General features: G+C 43.9%; 1 protein-coding gene and 1 long non-coding RNA gene across 6 annotated transcripts; both read left to right on the plus strand.

Annotated features, from left to right (window-relative positions):
- The first annotated feature begins 139 nt into the window (after positions 1-139).
- FAM120AOS (family with sequence similarity 120A opposite strand) lies at positions 140-9,013 on the plus strand. 5 transcript variants are annotated; one of them, XR_004443328.1, is made up of 5 exons: positions 140-671; positions 1,163-1,283; positions 3,679-3,769; positions 6,796-6,906; positions 7,596-8,200. XR_004443328.1 is itself a non-coding variant. In XM_033236716.1 (4 exons), the coding sequence occupies exons 1-3, from the start codon at positions 655-657 to the stop codon at positions 3,763-3,765; spliced, it is 225 nt and encodes a 74-aa protein (XP_033092607.1). In that variant the 5' UTR covers positions 140-654; the 3' UTR covers positions 3,766-3,769; positions 8,207-9,013. The 5 variants fall into 5 exon arrangements, 4 of the variants coding, with proteins under 4 accessions (XP_033092607.1, XP_033092606.1, XP_033092605.1 ...); XM_033236716.1 differs by lacking the exons at positions 6,796-6,906; positions 7,596-8,200 and adding an exon at positions 8,207-9,013; XM_033236715.1 differs by lacking the exon at positions 7,596-8,200 and having other exon boundaries at positions 6,796-7,133.
- Positions 9,014-14,104: 5,091 nt separating this feature from the next.
- Positions 14,105-15,106, plus strand: LOC117098321. The gene is made up of 2 exons (XR_004443339.1): positions 14,105-14,669; positions 14,733-15,106. It is a non-coding gene; the product is annotated as an uncharacterized LOC117098321 (long non-coding RNA).
- The last annotated feature ends 572 nt before the right edge of the window (positions 15,107-15,678 follow it).

Genomic DNA, 15,678 nt, shown 5'->3' on the forward strand with positions numbered 1-15,678 from the left:
CCATGTCTGGGGAGGGACCTGCCGCCGCCGCCGCTGCCGCCGCTGCGAGGCCGAGGCCGAGGCCGAGGCTGAGGGCCGGGGCGGGGCGGGCGGGCGGCGCTGACGTAGCGGACCCGCCCGGCGCGGACGCCGCCCAGGCCCGCGCAGGCCCGCCGGCGAGCTGGCGGAAGAGGCGGCGCCGGCGGGACGTGGTTCGGAGCTCCCGGAGGCGGCGGAGGCGGAGGCGGAGGCCCGTACTCGGGCCGGGGCGAGATCCAGGGGGCGCCTGACACGGAGCAGGCCGCGCCTGGACGCCACAGGCCGCTCGCCCGCCTCAGGCCTGTCGGCCGCCGCTCCCCTCCCTGCGCCCTGTTCCCCGCAGGGCCAGAGAGGCCGCCGCCGCCGCCTCCGCCCGGTGGTACTCGGGCGAAGGGAAGCCGCGAAGCAGGTCCTGGGGAAGAGCTCGCCTGCTCCTGAGGGAATCGGCGATAAGATGGAGCTTTGAGGGTGAGCCGGAGGCCGAATCACTCTGCTCGTCGGGACGCAGCCTTTCTAACGCCACGGTGGGCTCGCACCACTCTGGGCCTGCTGCCCACACTGACTGCGGGGTCCAGGGGAGCGGGATGCTGGCCGGCCGCGCCTGGCTTCTTGGAAAGAGCAGGAAGGAGCGCGAGAATGCAGTTCCGCGGCAGGTGCTCATCCCAGCAGCTTCGGGCTCTCGGTTGTAGTGGTTTTTACACCTATGACAAATGACATGGCCAAACGCACCGTAATGTCTGAAGGTACAGGTAGTCCTGAGCGCCTGCTCGTCACGGAAGAGACTGTCTTGAGAGCACAGGTCTGTTGCAGCGTGGGAAAGCCTGCGTTCCCACTGCAGAATGGCCAGACTGAAACGTGCGCCTTTGCAGTGGCTCGCCCTGCTCTTCTTAGGGAGAGGGATTTAAATCTTGTTGCTTTAGTGGCATCTTCTGGAAGGAGGTCGTTTACGTAAATTCTGTTCCAAAGCTCTGTCGTAATTGCTTCTAAAATGAGGTTGTTACTGTATGTATATTAGGCTTGCATAAAACATTTTCAAAAAGAGATTAATGCCTTTCAGAATATAAATTTAGAAACCCAGCACTCTAAAAGTTTTAAAGTGCCGCTTTTACTTACTTTCACCTCTCCATCTGTTCTTTTTCTGGAGAACCCTCTGTAGAGGAGCAGGATGCAACCGACAGGCTGTGGCCGGACAGCTGCTACCCAGCACATGGAGCCTGCACGCGCACGACTTGGTCAAAGAAGCCCCCATACTCCCGGTGAAAAAGGCAAGTTGGATTTTTCTGCTTTCTCTTCTGATAGCCACCTCAGATACAAGCCAGTATCATATATACATACATTAAATGCTGCTGCTATTTTAAGAAGTTACATTTAAAAGCAGACTGAGAAGTTATGCCACTCACTTATGCATAAAATTAGTCACAAAGCCAGGATGACATGTTATCCAGAAAAAACACAGGCCAGGTGCGGTGGCTCACGCCTCTAATCCCAGCACTTTGGGAGGCCGAGGCGGGTGGATCATTTGAGGTCAGTAGTTCAAGACCAGCCTGGCCAACATGGTGAAACCCCGTCTCTACTAAAAGTGCAAAAATTAGCCGGACCTGGTGGTGTGTGCCTGTAATTCCAGCTACTCGGGAGACTGAGGCAAGAGTATTGCTTGAACCCGGGAGGCAGAGATTGCAGTCAGCCGAGATGGCGCCACTGCACTCTCCAGACTGGGCAACAGAGCTAGATTCCATCTCAAAAATAAATAATTAAATAAATAAAAGAAATAATACAGTTAGCCATTAAATAATAAGGGAAAATCCAGAAATATCCAAATTTCCTTCCATAACCCAAGGCAGGTTCACAACGTGAGTAGTAGTAGTTTTTAATCACTTGTATTTTCATTCATAGCATTGCATTCCATGTATTTACCTTTTCTTTAAATACTCTTGCTTTTAATTTTTAAAAATGCATTAGTACGGCCGGGCATGGTAGCTCACGCCTGTAATCCCAGCATATCGGGAGGCCGAGGCGAGCAGATCACAAGGTCAAGAGATCGAGACAATCCTAGCCAACATGGTGAAACCCCATCTCTACTAAAAACACAAAAATCAGCTGAGCGTGGTGGCGCACACCTGTAGTCCCAGCTACTCCGGAGGCTGAGGCAGGAGAATCTCTTGAACCTGGGAGACGGAGGTTGCAGTGATCACGCCACCGCACTCCAGCCTGGCAACAGAGCGAGATTCCATCTCAAAAAAAAACAAACAAAAAAAATGCTAGTGCCAGTATCTGAAATTCTGGAAATAAATTTATTTTCACCTTTTCACATTGTAGAGTTCTAAGTTTCTGGAGTCAGGCCCCCAGCATCTGTCTTATGATAAGTCTGTGCCCTTGCAAAAATATTTACCCTGTTTGAACCTTGGATTTTATCATCTGTAAAATCAACATATTAATAGTACTTAACCTCCCAGGTTGTTTTAAGGTTTAAATCAGATAATCTGTGTGCCTACCACACAACAAATGCTCAATAAATGTTGACTTTTGTAGTTCTTTCCAGAGACTGTATTTGTCTAGACTTATACTCGAGAACATAGACCAGTTATTGTACTTTTAGAAAGTTTAAAATTCATTATTGTATCATAACACATAAAACTCAATTCTTAGTTGCCCTATTTAGTTGTGTGTTCTTTTTTTAAAAAAAAAAAACACACACACACACTTTATTTGTTGAGTAACTATTGATGGTGGGCAAAATGTTTAGCTGACAAACGCTTATATACTCTGCATTCTCAGCTCAAATTCAGGGGTGGGTTGAAGTTAAATTGCTTATATATTGAGGGAAAAATAAACATCTGTATTTAAAATTTAGTAAGTTATCTCTTCTTGGGGGTCACAATATGATAACTAATAATTGGGGACTTTTTCTTTTTTTATTTTATATTTATTTTATTTATTCTTTGTCCCCCAAAATGGAGTCTTGCTCTGTTGCCCAGGCTGGAGTACAGTGGTGTGATCTCAGCTCACTGCAACCTCCCTCTCCCAGGTTCAAGTGATCTCCTGCCTCAGCCTGTAGAGTAGCTGGGATTACAGGTGCACACCATCACACCTGGCTAAGTTTTGTATTTTTAGTAGAGAGGGGGTTTCACCATGTGGGCCAGACCAGTCTTGAGCTCCTGACCTCAAGTGATCCACTTGCCTCTGCCTCCCAAAGTGCTGGGATTACAGGCGTGAGCTACCGCGCCCGGCCTAATATCTTTAATTAATATTTTACTTAGGGGAGGTGTCTAACCACCAGCAATAACAGATGAGTTTCCAGTTTTCCAAACAAGGTAATAAGAGACCTTGATCCTGCCCATGTAATCGTTAGCATATGTTGGGAGACCTGCAGGCTGGAGCTAAGCAGGGAGTCTGTGAAGAGAGCAAATTAATCCACACTTGGGATTCTAACCTATAATGTTTACCTAGCACCAGCCCTGTTAATTAATTATCAATTTTAATTACCCAGAAGAACACACACATCTTCAGGCTCTGCTGTCTTTCCGGTAGTATGAGTTAGCAGTAGCAGAGTATAGGAGAGCTCCACAGAGATCCATATTCGGACTCTGGAGACCATGACAAAACACATTTCATATTCCAAACTAATATGTAAACTGCCTGTTTTTTGTTTTTTCTTTTCAGATTTCCAGAAGCTGTTCTGTCAATAACAAAGTCTCAAGGAAAACCACAAAACCACCAACACTAAGATCATTCTTGAGTCCAGTTTGAAAAAGTAGGGTCAAATTCTGCAGAGGCGTTCAAGGGACAGGATACCACCCTAATGCCCATTGTGTGAAGGAAAATGCTCTATTCACCATTCCTCAGCTTCTGCTTCTGGTTTCAGCGTTCTCTCTATATTGGAGGGTGTTTTAAAGCTAGAGTGGTCTTTATCCACTTCTATTAACACATCTGAATGTGAAGGTCAAGAGGAGAAAGTGACATGTCCTCAGTCAGAGTAGAGTGAACAAGAAAATAAGACAAACAGCGACTGAGCCCCTGGTGTATACTGGGCGTTGGCAAGCTACTGGGGATATAGAGATGAAGAAAATGTAATCCCTTCTTCAAGGAGCCCAATCTACCAAGGTAGACAGACATATAGACAAATAGATTATATACTTGCATAGAGAAAAGAAAGAGGAGAAGGGGATCAGTGTGATCTGTGTAAGTAAGTATCTATACAACCCTCCTGCCACAGATCATATTGCCCTTTATAGCGAGGATGGTAATCCCATCTCTGAATTCCACATGTACTTTGCAGTCAGACCACACCCGTGTGTGGGTCCTGACTCTACCATTTATAAACAGCATCACTCTCAGCCAATCTCAGCCCTCTAAGCTAGGGTCATTGTCCATAGGAATACTGCCTCACAGGCACCAGAACACCAAAGGAGACCATGTGGGTGAAAGCAACCAACACTGCCCTGGCGGTTCATAGGTGCTTCGAGGTTCCATCTTTTACTTTCAGTCTAATGCAGCACTGCCTGCTTTTTGTTTTTGTTGCTTGGTTTGTTTTTTTCTTACCGTGTTCACCCCACTTGTGTCCAAATAGCTTTGGGCTGATGCAAAAGTATCTATGTGGAAGAGAGAAAGAAGAGTTGTTCTCATGGAGGGCCTTCAGATGAGTGCTATAGACTCTAGGCAACTCTCAAAGAGGCTTCTCAAGCAGGGTGGGCAGTGGGAGCTGCTATGGAATCAATGGACACACATTGACAGGAACTGCTTTGAGAGACGGTACTCAGTTGAGTATACTGTTAAGGGCTAAAACTTTATAGTCATTCCTTAAACACTGCCTGATGGAATCTTCAGGATCATATTTTGAAGTAAACTATATTTTACAATGTGATATGAATCAAATGAGTTTTTTTTTTTTTTATTAGGAATTTCCATAAGTACAAAGCCATTTTAAGGTGTACATTTTAGAGACTATTATTAAGCGGTCTGTGCATTTGTGTAAACCATAAAGATCTTTCCAGAGGAAGCAAGTCTGTCATACCAGGATATGAAAACGCCCCAGCCCCAGGCTTAAGTAGCCTAGATCACATGAAGCTGACTTCCTCTGAGGAGTCTAGGACCTCAGATATAGGTGGGAGCACACAGTCACCCTTCTGGAAACAGCTAAGACTTGCAGCTCAGGCCTGTGACCTTGCTGATGACAAAGGAAGAGGTTAGGGTTGACTAGAGCTCCAGAAAGAATGCAAGTGCGTCTGGAAGGCAGGAAGAAAGTTACTGCAATACTTTATCCTCAGGGTGGAACGAGAGTCTGGGAAAGCTGTGCCCACTTCCCCATTCCTCCCAGGTCCCAGGTGTGGTATAAGGAGAGTTGGCCCAATCTGGGAGCTAAGGGACCTGAGACATCCATCTACTGCATCAGTGCACTCAGAAATGAGGATTTTGGCACAGTTATTCATGAGACATCAGCCCATCATGTAAAACATGCCTCCAGTTTGGTTAAACTAGGAAGCACTATATAACATTTTTTTTTTTTTTTTTTTTTTTTTTTTTTTTTTTGAGACGGAGTCTCGCTCTATCGCCCAGGCTGGAGTGCAGTGGCCGGATCTCAGCTCACTGCAAGCTCCGCCTCCCGGGTTTACACCATTCTCCTGCCTCAGCCTCCCGAGTAGCTGGGACTACAGGCGCCCGCCACCTCGCCCGGCTAGTTTTTTGTATTTTTTAGTAGAGACGGGGTTTCACCGTGTTAGCCAGGATGGTCTCGATCTCCTGACCTCGTGATCCGCCCGTCTCGGCCTCCCAAAGTGCTGGGATTACAGGCTTGAGCCACCGCGCCCGGCCAATATATAACATTTTAAAATCAGGTACATGTCACTGATAAAAGACTTAATATTACCCTGACGTTATTTTTCTTGAGGCAACGTGAAACCCATTGTCTACAAAAGATCCAAAAATTAGATCTGGTGTGCAGCTGTAGTCCCAACTGCTTAGGAGGCTGAGGTGGGAAGACTACTTGAGCCAAGGAGGTAGAGGTTGGAGTGAGCCCAGATCATGCCACTTGCACTCCAGCCTGGGCAACAGAGTGAGGCCCTGTCTCAAAAAAAAAAAAAAAAAAAAAAATTATGAAAGTTTGGAGAACCAGGAATAAGACTGACAGGTACTTTTAACAATACAGCTGGGGTGTTGATGATGTGAATGAACCCCAATCTTACTGTAGTCATTTGCTCAAGATTCGAAGTCATGAAAAAGAGTAGAATGGACCAGACTTAGGTACTAAGAGTCCCCAGCCCAGCAATGAAAACAGTATATAGTTCCTTTGACTTTAATATGGGGAGACAGGTTCCTGGATTGACAATCTCATCAAAAGTAGACACAATTTTTTTTTTTATTTTTTTCTCAGACCTCTCAGGGATGAATATATACAATTTCTGAGAAAGCAACCTGAGTACCTTTAGGAAGGGAAAAGGAATGCTGACCATCCCTAAACAACATGTTTATTGCATATTTGGTAAGACTTACTATACCCTCTCCCGGAAGACAGAAGATAGCCTGCCCTTAGAAGACAGAGAGACTGTAAAGCTATGCCTTCTAAATCTTAAGCCACTCTTTAGGTAATGAATCCCTTCGTAGTCCAAACATCTCAAGAACTCTCAATTTGTACCATTTGCCTTTTATTTTCCATTTATTTAATACCACAAATTCACTTTATTATTATGAAGCCAATATCTACATCTTCTCACAGATTCTCTTAAGAAACGCAGAACTGCTTGCCAGCCTCAAAACATGTTGTGACATTTCCCTAACCTACAGGTCTAGAAATCCTGTGCCAAATACGGTTAATTTGTTTGCTGAGAAGGATGTAGAACTGCAACCCTCATACACTGATGGGAAAACAGTCTGGAACTTTCTTAAAACATTCTGGTAAATGGGGCCCCTGCCAGCTAGAAAGTGTGGCTATAATCCCTGGCTTTTTTCCTTTTTTAAACTTTTTCTCTCTCAGTCCTGACCTAAAGATGACCCTAGTCAGGCCGGGCATGGTGGCTCACGCCTGTAATCCCAACACTTTGGGAGGCCAAGGCAGGCGGATCACTTGAGGTCAGGAGTTCGAGACCAGCCTGACCAACGTGGAGAAACCCTGTCTCTACTAAAAACACAAAATTAGCTGGGTGTGGTGACACATGCCTATAATTCCAGCTACTCGGGAGGCTGAGGCAGGAGAATCGCTTCAACGCGGAAGGTGGAGGTTGCAGTGAGCCAAGATTGCGCCATTGCACTCCAGCCCGGGCAACAACAGCGAAACTCCGTCTCAAAAAAAAAAAAATACCCCTGAGAGAAAACCTGTCTTTCCAGCCAGAGGAAGCAGGAAGAAAATGACCCTATGGTCTGAAGAATGTAGAACTAATCCATCATTTTCCCCCCTCTCTGCTTTCTGCCTGAGGGGCATTCCTTTTGGCAAAATGGAAAGTGGGCAGGTAATCATCAGAGAGAGAGCCCACCTTTCTAAGCCAGAGGATGAGGAAAAGGGGCCCCCTGGGTGCCAGGGAGTCTGGGGGGAAATCCTGAAACGCAAAGACCTGAAAAGAGGATTCTCTTATTCTGTACATGAGCAGAATTCTGTGCTCAGCCCAGAGCTGCACATACCAGAGGCAGAGCCCAAGCAACACAGCCACACTCTGAACTGACACTCGGATCACCACTACCAAACAGAAGGCAACGCAGGACCTGCGGACTAAGGCTAACGAGGCTGACTGCCCCACAAAACAAAAAAAAGAAACATTCTTCAGGGAATTTTAGCAGAGCACAGAGTCTCGCAACATAAAACACAGTCCTCACTTTGAACAGCAGTTCAGAACTGTAAAAATGACCTTCCAACCTGAAACTGTGGCATGTGCTGTTAATAATCATTAATGGGTAAAACTGTGATTTTTTTCCTGTCTTTTGAAAATTGTCAAAACATTGGTAATCTTGTACTGTTAGAAATGTATAAGGAAACAATACAGTAAATATTTTTGTACACTGTAATTTAAAACATTAGCAACACTGGGAATTAAAGTGTTTGATGTCTTCCTAAAAACCATCGAGACATTTGAACAGTGCTTGCCTTCTTCAAAAGTCATGTACCTTATGATATGCAGCAAGCACCTTTTCTGTGTTTCAAAAACCTGTCATGCCCCTTCTAAGTTTGGATCAGCTTCTAATATTTTATCCTTTCTGCTTTCAGTGTCATGAAATATCTCCAAGTCCGTTCAACGTGAAGGTTTTTGCTGACGTTCCTTCCTCTAGGACATCTTCATCCTTTCCATCACAACCGCATTCTTCATTTATTGGATGAATTCACCTTCTCGGCAGCAGTGCCAGCATCCCATAGTCTGTTTCTTCAGTGACCCCGTTTATGTTTGATTTCCATTCACTTTCAGTGTTTTTGGTTTTGAGTTTCTTTGCTGCATTTCTATTTGTCCGTTTTCTCTTTTGAATATCCATTTGTGTAAAATGCTGTGTGGGTTTATCACTGGGAGACAAGGAGGCCACACAATTCACACTTCGCTGTCTGTGCATGAACTGAACACAGACGCACAGTGACCAATCACCCACAGGTTTTGGAAAGAAGAGACATGATTGGTCACTGATCATGATGTACCTCTGTTATTATGTAGTGATTTGTGGACTGGGGAGCTAGCAGAAAGTTTGAACTTCATGTAGTTACAGTTAATATATTCTGGTAACTCAAATTTGAACCATGTTGTCACATGTTGTCAGAGGACTGGTGTTCACCATAATAACTAAAATTTCAGAATCATGAAATGTCACTTCTGATCTATTCATTAAAAGTCAGTCACTCATTCTGGCTCACACTCAAGGGTAAGGGAATTAGGCCCCAGCTTCTGAAGAGAGGATCTCCAATGACTTTGTGGACATATTTTCGGATTCTTCAGGAAGTCCACATTCCTGAAGAATATTGGCACTGGGTATAGAATTCTGGGTGGATGATTCTTTCCTATGAGTGCTTTAAAGATACTGTTCCACTGCATCCTGGCCTACACGATGTTTTATTATATGTCTGAGAGAACCTGCAATTTGAATTGTTGTTCCCTATACCTAATGTATTGGGTTTCTTTCTGGCTACTTTCAGGATTCTTTAAATCTTTGGTTTTCAGCAGTTCGATTATGTTATGCTGAGCATCTTGTTTAGATTTTGCTGAGTTTCTTGAATGTGTATTTCTATTGTTTGTCAAATTTAAGAAGTTTTCAGCAATTATTTCTAAAAACTTTTTTGTGTCTGCACCAATTTCTCTTTTCCCTCTGAGACTCCAGTGTCAAATATATGTGATTTTCTGGTGTTGTCTCCCAGTTTCCTCAAGTTCTGTTCATTCTGTTTAATCCATTTTCTCAGTGTCCTCTGGTTAATTTCTCTGATCTGTCTTCAATTCACTGACTCTTTCTTTTGTCATTTCCATTCTGCTACTAAGTCCATCCATTACATTTTTTAACTTCAGAAATATAATTTTTTCAGTTCTAGAATTCTCATTTGTAATTTTCGTAGCTTCTGTGTCTCCATCAGGAACTTCTCTCTCTCTCTCTCTCTCTTTCTCTTTTTCTCTCTTTCTTTCTTGTGGAGTCTCACTCTGTCACCCAGGCTGCAATCTTTGTGCACTGCAACCTCTGCCTCCCGGGTTCAGGCAACTCTCCTGCCTAACCTCCCAAGTAGCTGGGATTACAGATGTGCACCACCATGCCCAGCTACTTTTTGTATATTTTTAGTAGAGACAGGGTTTCACCATGTTGGCCAGGCTGGTCTCGAACACTCAACCTCAGGTGGTCCACCCGCCTTGGCCTCCCGAAGTGATGGGATTACAGACATGAGCCACTGAGCCTGGCCCTTTGTTTTCATCTTAAGAGAATAGTTATAAAAGTTGTTTTAAGTTGTTGTCTGATGATCCAACATCCGAGTCATTTTTGGAATGACGTGTTGGTTGTCTTTTTCCTTGCAAATAGGTCACACTTACCTGGTTCCTTGAGCATCTAGTAATGTTGGATCGTATTCTGAATGTTTTGAATACCAAGTCCCGAGAGTCTGCAACTTGTTAAAATCCCCTGGAGAAGACTGATTGTAAGCAGACAACCAACTCAGTTAAGTTCAGATGGCAAACTGTCTCCCCTTCTGTGGTGGTGGTCCCAGTGGCACCTCTTCAATTTTCAAAGACTCTGTTCACTTCTCTGTGTCTGCCTGTGCATGTGCGGCTTAGGCCTGAGCCCAGGACTTGTGCCAGCCCGGAACCCAGACTTAGGGATTCCCCTCCTCTAGCTCTCTCTTCTCTAGGATGCGTCAACACACACTGCTTGGCTCACAGAAACGTCTTGGAGTTTTGTTGCCCATCTGCCTCTTTATGGTAGCATGACTGGGGTCTCCCTCAAAGCAGGGCTGGGAAAGAAAGAGAAAGGGAGAGAGAGGAAGAACACAGGGATTTCCCCCTGCATTCCTTGGTTCACAGGGGCTCCTTTTCCTGGTCCTTTGGCCAGAGAGACCGAGCTCTTCTTGGAATTTTTACTGCACATGTCAACTGGGAAGTTGCCTGACAGGGGGTTGTTGGGGGGCTGGCTATCTTTATATCAAAGCTGAAAGGGGCTGGTCGCGGTGGCTCATGCCTGTAATCCCAGCACTTTGGGAGGCTGAGGTGGGCAGATCACTTGAGGTCAAGAGTTCGAGACTGGCCAACATGGTGAAACCCAGTCTCTACTAACAATACAAAAATTAGCCAGGCGTGGTGGCAGGTGTCTATAATCCCAACTACTTGGGAGGCTGAGGCAGGAGAATTGCTTGAACCTGGGAGGTGGAGATTGCAGTGAGCCGAGATTGTGCCACTGCACTCCATCCTGGGTGACAGAGACTCCGTCTCAAAAAATAAAAAATAAAAATAAAAAACCTGAAAGGGATAGGAGTACAGAAAACTGGGAAACACATGCCTGTTTCGTGACTTCTTCAAGTTTTGTCACCCTCCTTCTTCCAATTTGCATGCCATTATTTACTTTCCAGAGACCTCAAGGAGTTGGCATTTTGTTTTGTTTAGAATTCTTAGTTTTCTTTTTCTTTTTTTTTGAGACAGAGTCTTGCTCTGTCACCCAGGCTGGATGAAAAATCCTTGGTTTTGATGAGTGGGAGAACTGAACTGTGCTGTGCCCCCTCCATCCTGGCCAGCAAGAAGTCCCAAAACTTGGCCGGGCGCGGTGGCTCAAGCCTGTAATCCCAGCACTTTGGGAGGCTGAGACGGGCGGATCACGAGGTCAGGAGATCGAGACCATCCTGGCTAACACCGTGAAACCCCGTCTCTACTAAAAAATACAAAAAAACTAGCCGGGCTACGTGGCGGGCGCCTGTAGTCCCAGCTACTCGGGAGGCTGAGGCAGGAGAATGGCGTAAACCCAGGAGGCGGAGCTTGCAGTGAGCTGAGATCCGGCCACTGCACTCCAGCCTGGGCGGCAGAGCGAGACTCCGTCTCAAAAAAAAAAAAAAAAAGAAGTCCCAAAACTTAAAAAAAGTTTATAAAATTTAAACTTGAGGAGTTGTTTTGTTTTTGTTTATAGGTAATCAGGTGTTTTTTATTTGTTCGTTTGTCTGTTTGTTTGAGACAGAGTTTTGGTCTTGTTGCCCAGGCTGGAGTGCAATGGTGCCATCTCAGCTCACTGCAAACTCCGCCTCCTGGATTCAAGTGATTCTCCTGCCTCAGCCTCCCAAGTAGCTGGGATTACAGGCATGCGCCACCACACCCAGCTAACTTTGTATTTTTAGTAGAGACAGGGTTTCTCCACGTTGGTCAGGCTGGTCTCAAATTCCCGATCTCAGGTGATCCACCCGCCTCGGCCTCCCAAAGTGCTGGGATTACAGGCGTGAGCCACTGTGCACAGACAGGTGTTCTTAAATATAATTTTTTATCTTCTTTCCTACCAAGAGGGATTTTTAGAATTGTTTGTTGGCAGGTGAAGAATCTGCATGTTGTGGTTGTTTATTACTGAATGAGAAAACACCAGACTTGACCTTAGCTTTATTTGTTCCCCAGTTCAACGGGATTTAACCTTAGCATTTCCTAAAGATGCCTTCTAAAAGTTTTCTGTTTCTCCAAGTGTCACAGTACTGTATTTGTGAATCCCAAATTGGCTTCCACTGTCTATTTCAACTTGATATAAGATACAGGAAGATTATTTTGTCACCACCCTCTCTCTATTCCAAACAATATTTACATGAAAGAAATTTTAGTAAGAGAAGATATTTTGGAAAAGATTTTGTAATCAACTTAAACTTATGTCTGTTTTTGTTTTTTTGGTTTAAATTCAAGGGGAGGCCAAGTGTGGTGGCTCATGCCTATAATCCTAACACTTTGGGAGGCCAACACAGGTGGACCGCTTGAGCTCAGGAGTTCCAGAGGAGCCTGGGCAACATGGTGAAACCCTGTCTCTACCAAAAATACAAAAACTTTGCCCAGGGGTGGTGGCATGCACCTGTGGTCCCAGCTATTTGAGAGGCTGAGGTGGGAGGATGGCTTGAGCCAAGGAGGCAGAGGTTGCAGTGAGCCCAGATCACACCACTGCACTCCAGCCTGGGCGACAGAGTAAGACTCTGTCTCAAATTAATTAATTAATTAATTCAGGGGGAATGTGTACCTTATTTCATTAAAAGCACTCTTTTTAAGTAAATGGATTTTTTTTAAATCAAGCCAAACAAGTATGCCAATGTGAATTTTTAAAATTTTGATGTTGAAACATGCATTTTCTATCTTGCTGTAGCTTAAAGATAGAATTTACACCATATGGCCCATCAGTAATGCAACATAAGAAACTGCATCTGTATTCCTCAATAATTGAGAGTTTGTAGAGGTTCTGACCGGCTTTTTTATAGTCCCCCATAGAGAGGAAGAGCCAGTTAACCTGTTGCTAAGCAACAGTGCTTCACAGACTAGAACTTCTGGACACCAAAGAGAGGGTAGGGGTATGAATTGTCCAAGTTTACAAAGGGAAAGGGAGAGCGCAGTGCACAAATGAATAGAAATCCGGGAAGCCACCTTTTGAAAACTAAGCAGAGGCAATTCAAGTGAGTATTACAGAAATAAACCAAAGGCCCAGTTCTTAAGTTCTTCCATGCACATAACACCCATTGAACTCGAAGGAGTTGTGCATGTGTGAGGGCCAAAAGATTAACCCCAAAATAGCTCAATGAAAGCCAAACAAAAAATAATAATAAAATGAATTTTTATTCGCATGCTTAAGACTTGAGTGAAAGTGTCATCTTTCATAGGTCGTAAAAGAAAATCAACATTTAAGATTTTACTGAGAGATCACTAAACTTCAAATCTGAAGCCCAAGAAGTCAGCAAAATTAAATGGCTACCATTGATTTGAGAATGGATTTTCACTTACATTTTAAATTAACTTGCTAACACTAGAAAGTGTTTAAAGAAAAACATGAACATTTCTGTTTTACTTCAGTTGTGAAGAGACTTTAATCTCCATCTCTGTTTAGAAATTCCTAAATGTGCAAATATAGGTTCTTTGCAAGCAGAACCACCAAGTAGTCCTTGGTACACAGAATTTATAAACCTAAAGAAAATATTGAATGGAAAACTTAGAGAACAGTTGGAATGGGAGATACCATTATCCCAAGTCCAGTGGTTGGTTACCAAATAGCTTTTCGATTCTCTCCAAATTAAGCCCACACCAACAGTTTTGTATTGTGAGGCAGCTGGTTCTGTTCCTTTTCCTCCCCTGCTCTGCTCTTTCTCTGTCCTTCTGTAGCTGCAAGCCTCAAGGGTTGACCCACGCAGGCCAGCTGCACTGACGTCCTTCTCTTGCTTTCGGTTGGATTTCATCAGCAGGTGAAGCCCAGGGAGCAAAACGAGGGAGTTGTCAGGTTATTTCCACCTCCACGCCCTCCCAGCCTGTCAAGGACTGAGTCCCAGGAAGATGACAGCTCCAGTGCTTTCCCACCCTTGCCGTCTCAGGCCACTCTGGCTGGCGCCTGGGTCCCTCGACATCCCCTGTTGGTTCCTTTAGCCCGGTCCACACTGCTGGAAATATGACCTTCATGAGATTCTCTTCTAAATCCCAGAAGAGTGTACCCTCTGTTTCCTGAAGAATCCTGACAAGTACATAAACATTATTTAATTATTATTAGGTAAAAATACCATAAATATTAAATTTATAAGTAAATAAAAATATTTAATTTTACATAAGACAAAGCTAAAAGTTGTAGTTTATAATTTTTAAACATAGACAATAAATTTCCCAGAAAGAAACTGCTGACTACCAAGTTTTCATTTTTATTTTTTAAATGCTGGAGAAATTTTCCCAAAAAGATTCTTATCAACCAATCGAATTGTGTTAGCAGTTGTATTAGTAGTCACAAGGAAAACAATCAGTCATATTAGTGTTCTTACTATGGTTCATATTTTATCTTTCAAAAATAGGTGTAATGTACAAATACTTCTTAACTAAATATGCTTAAATAAAACATTTCATATTGTATTGATTTGGGTGTATTGCACTTGTAGAAAATAAAAAGTTCCTCTTCAAAGTTTCCCTTCTTATTAAAGAAAAAATCCTAAGTGTTAGAATTAAACGTTTCTTTTAAAGACTAACTTTGTGCTAGACATGCTCACAGGCACGTAGTACATTCTATGTGCTTGCACTTTAACCAAGGTATCTGTGCTAGATGTGCTCACAGGCACGTAGTACAGTCTACGTACTTGCACTTTAACCAAGGTATCTGTGCTAGACGTGCTCACAGGCATGTCTCAGCTCGCAGCTTATGACCCTTCCTTATTTGGGAATGTTTATTCCTTATTTGGGAATCTTATTACTTTTCTAAGTCCTTTCGTAAGCAACTTCCTTTTTTGCTTTGTTTTTCTATTGCCTTTACCTGTTTAGAAAAGTTTTAAACTGTTAGCCAATCGGGTTTTAGTTTAGATTGTGAGGTCTGGCTCCAGCCAATGGAGACAGGACACAGTAGCAGGGACAAACTGCCTAAGGGATAAAATTGCTTCCCTCCATTGTTCAGGTGTCCTCTCGCCATTGTTCCATCTGCCATAAGCACCCTTTCTGCAGAAAGTAAAAATGGCCTTGCTGAGAGAATTACATTTATGTTTGAGTGCTATTTCTTTGTGGCACTGGGGAACAAGCATTCTATTTCTAAATAAACATTTTTACATATAACAGTACTGAATATAACCATGGGCTGTTTGCAAATTATATTGGAATCATGTAGACACATCTTTAATAATGGATAATATAATTATTACTTTTTCTAGCCAAAAATCAGGAGCAGATGATGTATACAAGTCTGGAATGGAGGACTTTCCATTCTAGTAGAAAGAGTGGCCATTTTCAACTCTTCTTCCTTTTGAGACCTCACTAAAATTAGAGGAACAGAATTTAAAAATACGTTACATCTCCAACGATAAAGAGAACAGGAAAGGAAACATCAACAGACAAGGGGATTTGACAGATATTTTTGGAGGGAAGAAGTGGTGGAGCAGAGGTAATTGAGTCTATTGGAGAGACACCAGCCTGCAGACCAAGTGAGACAAGGTCCTGCCACAGCAGAGGCTGCTGCCTGGATCCCTCCCCCAACACATGAAATCAGGAAATTGCCCCAGGCCAGAGCTGTAGGTTTCTGTAGACCATGGAAGGGTAGAGGCTCCGGACCTGG

This window comes from Trachypithecus francoisi, unplaced genomic scaffold, assembly GCF_009764315.1.
Source record: "Trachypithecus francoisi isolate TF-2019V2 unplaced genomic scaffold, Tfra_2.0 Lachesis_group16, whole genome shotgun sequence".
Taxonomy (NCBI): domain Eukaryota; kingdom Metazoa; phylum Chordata; class Mammalia; order Primates; family Cercopithecidae; genus Trachypithecus; species Trachypithecus francoisi.